The sequence below is a fragment of the Ochotona princeps genome, chromosome 9 (assembly GCF_030435755.1).
Source record: "Ochotona princeps isolate mOchPri1 chromosome 9, mOchPri1.hap1, whole genome shotgun sequence".
Classification (NCBI taxonomy): domain Eukaryota; kingdom Metazoa; phylum Chordata; class Mammalia; order Lagomorpha; family Ochotonidae; genus Ochotona; species Ochotona princeps.
Window position 1 is genome coordinate 31,497,672 of NC_080840.1, and position 10,783 is coordinate 31,508,454.

General features: G+C 47.5%; 1 protein-coding gene across 5 annotated transcripts in view; it reads right to left on the bottom strand.

Moving 5' to 3' along the window:
- The window catches only part of GRHL2 (grainyhead like transcription factor 2), a 156,605-nt gene extending 149,628 nt beyond the window's left edge, over positions 1-6,977 (bottom strand). Inside the window, exon 1 of one of the 5 annotated variants that reach the window (XM_004580643.2) lies at positions 5,429-5,801. In XM_004580643.2, coding sequence (XP_004580700.1) covers positions 5,429-5,448 — 20 coding nt within the window. In that variant the 5' untranslated portion in view covers positions 5,449-5,801. Of the gene's footprint in view, positions 1-5,371; positions 5,802-6,882 lie in introns of those variants that run through there. The other 4 variants (XM_058668579.1, XM_058668575.1, XM_058668576.1 and 1 more) reach the window with 4 other exon arrangements.
- Positions 6,978-10,783: the final 3,806 nt, after the last annotated feature.

Consider the following 10,783-nt stretch of genomic DNA (forward strand, 5'->3'; position numbering starts at 1 on the left):
GCCAGGTACATGGCAAGCAGCAGGTATTTACCCTGACCTATACTGTGTTTTTTTGAAAGCTTTTATGGCGTGGGACTGTGGCACAAGTGGTAAACTCACTACCTGAGAAGCTCACGTTCTGCTCTGAGTCCCAGTTTGTCTTCTTTGAACTCAGTTTCTGGATAATAGACTGGGAGGAGTAGCAGAGGAAGGCTCAAAAGCTCCCTGCCACCATGTGGGAGACCCAGGTGGAAGACCCAGATGGAGCCCCTGGCTGCTGCAGGCATTTGAGGAACACACCAGCAAATTAAAGACTTCCCTCTCTTTTCCCATGCCACTTTCAAACAAACAAAAATTTTAAAACTAATTCTTCTCATAACTATCATTCTTTTGGTAACTTTTCAGGCATTTTGGAAGTCTTAATTCAAATCATGTCTGTGGATGTCTTATTTCTCACCACAGTGTATATGCTTGAGACGCTGGCACTTGTTGTCCAGCTTTGCATTCCAGAATGCCTTAGAAAATACTGCAGCTTGGGGGACCCCAGAGTGGAGCAGGGGGACAGGAGGAGGCTTGTATCCTAACCCTGGAGACTCCTGGATCCTCACCAAGGACTATCAGCACGGACACCAAGGACTACATCCCAACTGCCAAGGAGACCACGGGGAATTGGAGTGCCTTTGGAGGCCAAGAACTCTGAGGTCATCCACTCCCATTTGACTCTCCCACATGGGATGGAAGAATCCCAAATCCTTCCTTGCAGGGTCCAATGTCATCGGAACAACAGCCAGGAGCCCTGAGCGGTCTGCAGAAACAGAACAGTAAACTCTCTTCGGGACTAGGGAGAGGAGCTTTCTCTGGTGCTTACTTAGTTCCAACTTTGGATTCCCACCCTCTCCTGCAATGACCATCAGGGTCGCCCCGGAGGGCCCTCCCCTCCTCCCCCCCAAAAATTAGAATAGACAGAGAACAACAAGGAAAGCTTAGAACCAGACAGGAAACGGTCAGCGGGGACTCACATATACCTTACTAGGTAGGACACAAAAATAAGTTACTCCTCACTGCGGTATCGAAGATTTCTCTGCACACCCCTCCTAAAACCGTTCTGTGCCTCAACTGTTGACATATGCCTTGTTAGTTATAAGCCAGTTTGAACTATCCCAAAACCTGCCAAGTTCAGTAAAAATTATGCTTCAATACAGTAAACTGCTAAATATAAAAATGAAAATGGACACAAGATATCTGAATAGTATTCTATAGCCATTTTAAGGCGGATAGAAGCCGGTTGTGTATAAACTAAAATTGAAATGTCAATGAAGTAGTCACAGGATGTGGTCAACAACTTGCATTTTCTGGGCCTGGCAGCATGGCCTAGCGGCTAAAGTCCTCGCCTTGAACGCCCGGGATCTCATATGGGCGTCGGTTCTGGTCCCAGCAGCTCCACTTCCCATCCAGCTCCCTGCTTGTGGCCTGGGAAAGCAGTTGAGGACGGCCCAAGGCCTTGGGACCCTGCACCCGCATGGGAGACCCGGAAGAGGTTCCAGGTTCCTGGCTTCGGATTGGCGCAGCACCGGCTGTTGCGGCTCACTTGGGGAGTGAATCATCGGATGGAAGATCTTCCTCTCTGTCTCTCCTCCTCTCTGTACATCTGACTTTGAAATAAAAATAAATAAATCTTTAAAAAAAAAAAGAACTTGCATTTTCTAACATATCAGTCACTCAATACCATGTTAATTAACTCCATAATGTTGTAAACTATTGTTGATGTTATGTTACGGCTTTAATTGGGCAGGACGATATTCTGCCAGCTCTGCTTTTAGACCAGAAATGGTCTCCCCAAGAAGCCGTTGAATTTATCTGGACAATAAGATGCTGGACTCTATGCATGGTACATGCTTACAATGAAAGAAGCATGACTGGATTTGAACTGTAATACTGCAATAAGGTGGAGTAATCCACCATGGGGAGAGGGTACGGGGAGGGGTTGGGGGAACCTTAGAGCCTATGAAACGATATCATAAAATGAAATGCAATTTAAAAAAAAGTAGAACATTTCAGTAAATAAGTAGACACAAATAAAAAAGATGAAAAAAGAAAAAAAGAAAAAAGAAAATACTGCAGCTTGTGGGTAACAGAATATATTGACCTGGTGGGAAACACCTGAGTAGCAAATCCAATATTACATACACATGACAATACTTCGCAATGCGCATGGAAAAAAGCCTATTGTGAATAATGGTGCCAGGGATTCAAAAAAATTTTGCACCAAAATAAACTGATTTCATTCCTCTGTTAAGTTTCTGATGACCCCAGGTATGCCAACCAATGTCTACTCTTAAAATAGTCTGACAGTAATATGAGTTTCTTCATCTATCTGTTGCCTAGCTTACTGACAAAGATCATAAATCTTCATAAAATTTCAGTTGGAGACTACAGAACTTTTAAACATCTACAAAGACAAAATGTCCTAAAAACCCTTTGCTTTAATGAGTGGCAGCATCAACACAGTAGAACACAAAATGCAGAATGTTTCCATCTAAGTCCACACCATAAACAGCAGTGACACCGCCTCTGTCCGGGTGCACTCCCTGGAATGAGCTCCATGGCTATCCCAAAGACCTCATCTCACTGCAACTGGAAAACTGTCCCAGGTATACTCCATGTCCTTTCCAGAGTGACCTGGAGGTCTCATAGGGTGATGAGGTCAAGGACAAGACCCTCCAGTGCCCTCCTCAGCTTCTCAAGTGAGGAAGCATCCACCATGAGCTCAGGTATGCAGAGTTCTCACCCCAACACACACACACACACCACCACCCCATTCCTACCTGCTGGAGCCTCAGCACAGACAAGCGGCACTCCACTTGGTGGGCAGCCCTTAGAATATTAACATAAAGAAAACTAGACTAGGGGCCAATAGTGCCATGGCACAGCGTAGAGGGTAAAGCTGCCAGCTATGGCAGGGGTATCCCATGAAAGTCATGGTTTGAGTCCTGGCTGCTCCACTTCCCATCCAGCGAACTGCTAACACACCTGGGAAAGCAATGTTTGTGCCTCTGCACCCAGGTGGAAGATATAGAAGAAGCTCCCGCCTTCAGACCAGCCCAGCTGGCAGTACTTGGAGAATGAACTAGCTGATTGAAGATCACTTTCTCACTCCCTCTCTATAACTTTGCCTTTCAAGTAAATCTTAGACAAAATCAGGAAAGAGCAGAATAAAGATCCAAAAATCACCATATGAACTTCAAGCATTTCCCAGTAGAACATCCACAGAAAGAAACCAATCCAAATTTGCGGCTCTTTGCAGTGTTGTTACTGTAAGTTTTCCAAGGATGTAAAATTAAGACTTAGAAACCACACGACAAAAGCTACTTTTTCATTAAGTATGCTATCGGTAACCCTAGCTAGTTATGACTCATGAAAACTAGGCAACGTAGAGTAATAAAAGCAGACAGCTTGCGCTCAGGACTTATTTGCACAAAGCAAGTTAAGTTGTCCTTGTGGCTGCTATGGTGGAACTGGGGGAAAACACAGACCCATCTATTTTTCTCTGAATTCATCTGAGTGCTATCAGGGAAATTTATGCAAGCTGTTGGCGCTGGTAGAATTCATTGCACTAAGTTTGCCACCTTTTTTTTTTTTTTTTTTTTAATATGCGACCAAAACGAACCAAAACACCTGCCTGGTCATCTCCGCTTCAGGGCTACTCAGGTTTTCAAACTCGGGGCTACAGGGCCCCCAGAATGCGCTGCGTGGAAAAGGGCCAGGCCGCGCTCCTGTCGCCACGCCCACAGCGCCTGGGGTTTGCAACGCACTTTCTTCCCCTTCGGTGGGTGACACAGTTCCGCCATAGCTGGCAGTCACACTGGCACCACCATCAGTCAGTTTCTCGGGGAACGAGGGGACGGGAGTGGTGGGAACAGCGTGTGTGCTCGACTTCCGGACCCTACCAGCCTTGCCTCGGCACAGGCTGTGGCCCTTCCTCTTCCACCACCGCTGGCCCGAGGGGCCTTGGCACGCCTCCCTCGACGTCCCGGCCTGAAGACCGGTGCCAGCCACCGGGCGCCCGGTTCCTTGCACCAGCTGAGCTGCCCTGGGGTAGAGGTCTTCAGGGTGGGCCACCACAACGGGTCAAGTTACCCGGGGGTGGAAGAGACAAATAAATAAATGAATAAATAAATAAAAAGGCGAGGTGGCCACTCGGTACTAGCACTAGGTAGGACACTGCCAGCTCCCAGGGCGAGAGGAGGGGGCAGAGAGAAAGGAGTGAGTGTCGCCACCGAATCCCGAGAAAGGCCACGGGACCCACCTCCGGCTCCCTCCCGCTCCCGCCCTCGGCCCCACCTCCCCCGGCTCGCGCACAAAGCCGTCCCGGAGGCTGGGGCAGCGACCGCGGGAAGGAGGCCGCCCGGACGCCACCCGGACCAGGCCCAGGAACCCAGCGGGCGAAATTGGGGCCGCGCAGGCCGCAACACCCGGGACGAGCCTGGAAGGGGCCCCGTAGCGGGTGGGAAGGGCGTGAGGACAGGGTGCCCTCCAGCCCCGGCCCCTCCGAACAGGCCCAGCGGCGCGTCCCACTCAAAGCCCGTGTTGGCTAGCAGCTTCCCAGCGTGTGGCACCCGGGCCGTGGCGCTGGCAGCTGATGGGGATGGGTTCGGGGGTGCAGACGCCCGTTGGGGCGCAGGCCAGCTTCACCCCGCCGAAGTGCCGACTCGGGGCTTCACATCGGTGTCACCAGCACCACACCAATCTTTCCAAGGCCCAGTCTCCGGGCATCTGCCCCAGGTGGCTGGACAATGCGGGGGCGTGCGCCTGCGGCCTCCCCGCTAGGGCGCTAGTCTGGGGCGCACCGCGGGCGGACGCACGCACCACCCCGGGGCCGGGTGCGGGAAGATGGCCGTTCCTGCCAGGGCATAAAAGCTCTTTGTTGTGCTCACACAAAAGCGACCAGATCCCGCTTTGCTAGCGGGCTCCCTATTACAACAAATCGAAGGAACTCGACTAAACTTCCAGGCCAGGGACGGGGCTGAGAGCAGAGAGGTTGGCAGAAGCTTGGGGAGAGGGGAGAGGAATACCCCCACCCCACCCCACCCCACCCCACCCCCACCGAAACCTCAGTTCACGTCCACGCAATTCGTCCCGAGTGCGGGGAGCTAAGGACACTGGCAAGGGAGGGAGGAAGAAGGAAAAACTTAGTACTAAGGCCAGTAGGGACATTAAACATTCGTGTTCTTGGGAGCTTTCTCCCCTTAATCGAGGTAGAAATGTAATTCGGTAAAGTCTGGATCCACCAAAAACAAAAACAAAAAAAAGGAAAAGAAAAAATAAAAAAGGAAAAAAAAAGAAAGAAAAAATAAAACACCAACAATAGCAACTTAAAAAAAAAATCACAAACCAGTTGCCATCAGCCCAAAGTGGTAGCAGCAGCAGCCGGCGCGTGTGATCCACTTACTTGTCCGACTCTTGTGACATGTTTGATCCAATGAACTCGCTCCCCTTTTCCTGGAGCCTCAGCCTCTGGTGAAACTGGACTTTCAGGTCTGTGCAGGTGAAGGTGTGTGAGAGCGCCCGAGATGGCAGAACAAGAGCTACAGGTAATTCTGCTTTTTCGTCCCCCCTCACCACTCTCGCTCGCTCGCCCGCTCGCGCCCTCACCTAGCCGGAAAGGTGGGATAGGGGGGAAGCCCTCACATGGGGCCCGAGCTCGGAGGCGGCCGGGCGGCGCGGAGTCCTCCTGGATCGTGGCAATGGGGCAGACACAGAGCAGAAAGTGGCGGACTTGGGCGGCCACAGGTAACTTTCTCGCAAGGAGCTGAATTCTTTCACTAAAGGGTACAAGCCCTAGGGACGAGCTGCGCCCTGATTGGCTGCAGAGCTTCCTCAGGTGAGCTGCCATTGGCAGAGGCGCGCTCAGGTAAGGCCCTTCTCCAAGTGCTGGTAACTCACTCCGAAGTTTACCAGAGTGGAGCAGAGGCCCGCTTGTAACCCACCTCTGCGCGCCGGGTGGGAAGCTGAAGGTCAGGGCTTCTAGCAGACTTCGAGCTGCGTTTCCCGACCACCAACTGCACCCGTGCCGGGGCGAGATGGTGGGGGAGGGTACCTGAAGCTGAGTTGGAGGGTGCGGTGGGGGAGGAGAAGCGGCACCTGCAAACACTGGGGATTGTGGGTCGAACGGAAGGACGGAAGAGAACTGCACTCAGACATCCCAAACTAACCGGAGTCAAAGGCGCAGCACCGGCGAAGGCCTATAATGCCCACCTTCGGATGACTGACGGTGGCTGAAGAGAACGGGACGAAAGTGACTTTGGTGCTCAGAGGGGAGAAGAAACCCAAAGATTGCCGGGTCTGTTGTGTCACTGCATTTTTCACATTCTTAACCACAACAAGCATTTCCCGAGTCCTGATGCATAGGAGATAGCAGGTAGATTACAGCTTCTCAAAGAGCCGAGCATCGTTTTTCGTGAGTCGGGCAGGTGGAGAGTGGCGTGGTTTGGATGGAACCAAGAGATTTGGTGGAATACAGACTGGGATGGCTCTGAAGCACTGCTTCCATGTCAACTGTAAAGCTAAAGATTTCAGAGCTGCAAACAAGCTCTAAATCCGTTCCCTAGACCTGTTTGTCTGATGTCTCTAGGCAGGCATCAACATTTACATTGTAATTCAATAGAAGCAGCTACTACAAAGGTGCTTTATCCTTCCAGCTTAATATGGTTGCCACGGAAACCAGGCGGGGAGGACACTGACTTTTCTGTGATTCTCTTTCTCCTGGCTAGGAACTGCATGACTTGGCAAAGGTGTAATGTATAACCGCCCACTACTGAAGAGAGAAGTATTTATGAAAGTTCTGATGGCTCTCTGGACTATCCATGTGGGTCAGGGAAATAAAGGAGGGTATGAGAAGCTTACCGTGGTGTACGTTCTGTTACTACGGAAAGCTGTCAGAATTAATACCTCGCTTTTCATCTTTCAGGAGCCCATGTTTCCTGAAAGTTAAATTATGAGGCAAGGTTTGGTCATTCCATTGTTTTTGCTCTCAGCAAATAAATTTCAAAAGTGTGTTCTTTAAAAACAATATAAGGATCAGTACGTACACTAACTTTGGAAAGCTGTTGCAATATTCGAAGATAAAGCAGCACCCAACATTTCTCTTTCTACTTCCTGGAGACAACCACGTTCCTCTGTGGCTGTCTCCTCTGTCATTTACCTCCCAGTTCCGAGTAATTGATGCTGCTATCTCCGGAGGGAGATGGTGTGTTTTGACCTCCTGTAGCCACTGATAAGGATTCAGCTCCTTGGTTTCACCCAGTTCCCCTGTCCAGCCATCTTTCCAACATAGCTCCGTCATTTAGGGGCTAAGCAGCGACTGTGTAAATGTTAGTGACAACAGAGCAAACTTTTGTACAATGAAGGGGTTTCTTTCTTATAGAAACCTTTTAGCAAACAAACAAAAACTTTTTAACTATTATTAGACACCTGTCCTGATGTTTTTCTACAGCTGACCTATCAAATTTATTTTCCAGATGATCAAACAATCGGTTCTCCTTTCCGCGTGGCAGCATCCCTCCCACATGCCTATCTTGTTCCAGTGGAGACACATCACTCCATGTACCTGCTACTCAGTCTTCAACCTGGGACACTGTCATTTCAAAAACAAGAATCCCATTGCTGCATCTTTTGCCTTCTCTGTTAACTGCTTCATTTCACATGATGTATGTTCTAATAGAAACACAAGAAAGAATGTAAAAGGTAAATTTTTGAGTCCTCACTCCCTTGAATTGTCTTCACTCAACTTTTAATGAGAAGTTTAAATGTAAAACTCTTAAGTTGAAAATTTTTATAATTTCATAAGAATTACTCTTTTAGGCACTAGCCTCTGCTGATATTACTGAGAATATCTTGCCATTTGGATTCCCACTCCTTTGTGACCTAACATTTTTCTTTTTGAAAATTTGTTAAATGACCCTCATGTCTCTATGTCAAGATTATGCACACTGGTTCAGGTATTCTTTTTATTCAGCAATTTGGTTACTAAATAGACATTTTCAGTCTAGAAGCTTATGTCCAATTCAGGAAATTTTCTTAGCAATTTCCTGCCCTCTGGGAATCCCAACCTAGCACAGTGTAGTTAAGAATATGAAAATGCTGCAACCAAACTGTGAGTTCACTTCCGGTCTGCTGTTGACCTTGGGCAAGTCACTTAATCTTGCTATGACTCAATATCATCATCTATGAAGTGAAGTTAATAATAATGACCACTCCATCAACATGTCTGAGCCTCTTAGAACAATGTCAGACATGTGTAGTAAGTTCTCAGTTACTGCTACTCTTAACTATTTTTCCTTGAAACTCCCTGGCTTACTATTAATTCTTATTTTTCCTATTGGACACTGCTCAATCTTTTGTACAAATCTGGGGGATCTTTTAAAGATTTACTAGTCATGTATTTGAAGTAATAACAGAGAGTGAGTGGGACATTTCTATCCACTGGCTTACTTCTCAAATGCCCTCAATAGCTGAGCCAGCCGAAGCTAGGAGCTAGGAAGTCCATCCTGCTCTCCCACTCAGGTGACAGGGACCTGAGTACTTGGGCCATCATCTGCTGCCTTCTCAGGCAGATTAGCCAGGAGCTGAATCAGACACGGGGGAAACCTAAACCAAAGCCAGCATTCTGATATGGGATGCAGGCATCCCATCAGCAGCCACAACACCCATCCCAGAGGACATACTGTCTATTGATGTTATCTCAGCCATTGTAGGATCTCTGTTTGTGTTGTCTGTTATTTCTAAATACAGTAATGATGTCACAGCTGCAATCATTCTTCCTACTTTTTAAGGACTCTTATTTACCGTGGGGTTTTCTTTGGCATCCTGCTTTGTCTCAGCTTCCTTTCTGGCTTCCTGCTTCCCTGAGGTTTTTGTGTAGTCCCATCTTGTTGGAGGCTTTTGTCCCCTGTGAAAATCCTTCCAAGGTAAGAATGAGGTAGAAAATCCTCTCCAGGAATGCTGTGTGGTGATCTGGTCACAGCTTGTCTCTTCTTGGGAAGACACCCCACATGTCAGAAACTACATGCTTTTTCTTTTGGGCTCTGCACTTTCAAAAAATCTTCTCCCTTCTCTTGCCTGAGACAGCATTCAGCTGGCTACAACATTGTGGACATAGTCCAGGGGAAGGGTCTGGCTGAGCCACAGCTTGGTCTACAGGCTACAGTGCTATTTGGTTTTTTGCAAACGCATTCTTCCTGTCTTCTCTGTGTCTGATCTACATGCCTCCCTTCTGTTCTTTCTACTGTCTGTCAAGCAGGGGACAGGACACCCCAGAAATCAGTCATCCCAAATGTCAAAGTTTCCCCTGTTCCCCTGACTTCAACCATTCACCTCCCCACCTCTCCATCCTCAGCATTTGCCTATGGTGATCTTCAAGCTCCAGGTCAATCAGATTCGGTAGGGCCACTGAGCTTTTTAAACACTGGGGTCCATGACCATATTACAGTGGCTTGCTGTTGGATTAAGCCAGTTTCTACTCTGCCACCAACAGTTCTTCCTGAATTATGTTTCAATATATGATTTGCTCATCATTCATCTTCCACTCTCTTTACCCTCATGTTCCTTTAATATCTTTTTTAAGGGAAAATTAGGATAAACCAGTGTTGGTCAGCCTACCATCTTTCATCCAAAATCCATTTCCAAAATTTCCCAATGTTTTTCCCCAAACTATACCAAGTGTGTTTACAGCTAAACTATTCCTTAGGTTGGTGCATAATGATCAAGAGCTTTCTTCTCTGACGTCTCAGTAACTCAGCTTTGATGAGACAACTTGGTGTTGTTCCCCTGATTGGCTAACCCTGATACGTTGATTGCTTTGCTTATTGAAGGGATATTTTCAAATTTGCCTATCATACCTTGCCTATGTTATGTAGTAGTTTTTATTCCTTTGACACAGAATTTGTAAATGAATGGGAAAGTTGCTGCCACCCTGATCAGAAGGCAATATTATGCTCCCTCCAAGTGCAAATCTACAAACACTTGACTGTACTAGTGGCTTCCGACATCACATCACCTGCTGACTTGTTAGGAATGCAAATTCACCTCCTCATCCCAGAGCTGCTGCAACAACCTGTAATGTCAACTGGTGTGTCTAACAAGCTCTCCCTGCGACAACCTGTAATGTCAACTGGTGTGTCTAACAAGCTCTCCCTGCGACAACCTGTAATGTCAACTGGTGTGTCTAACAAGCTCTCCCTGCGACAACCTGTTATGTCAACTGGTGTGTCTAACAAGCTCTCCCTGCGACAACCTGTAATGTCAACTGGTGTGTCTAACAAGCTCTCCCTGCGACAACCTGTAATGTCAACTGGTGTGTCTAACAAGCTCTCCAGGTGGGTTTGTTGCATGTAAGAGTTTGTTTTCTTCCCTACGCAGTGATTATTTATTGTTTGACTGCTGTCCTTAAGTGGAACCGTTAGCAAATTAAACAAGTGAGCCTCAAATCCATCACACTTTACCCAACATGATCTTAGGCATTTTAACATAGCATTTGAAGGCCAATTAAAAGGAAATAACAAAACATCTATTTAAATGGGATCTAGGGACAAAATAGTGCTATTTTTAGACTAACATTTCATTGATGAGATTAAAAATTAGGCTTGTTTCCAGAGGGAAAGATACTATTGCTGATGGAAGTCATGGTCTTTAAGATCAATGTAGATGGCTAAAGTCATTTTCCTAAGGCAAAAAGTTTGGCATTTGATGTGCATTGACATTTGACAGCTTTTCTAGTGTAGCTTAGGGGGAAAAGGATGCTGCTCTG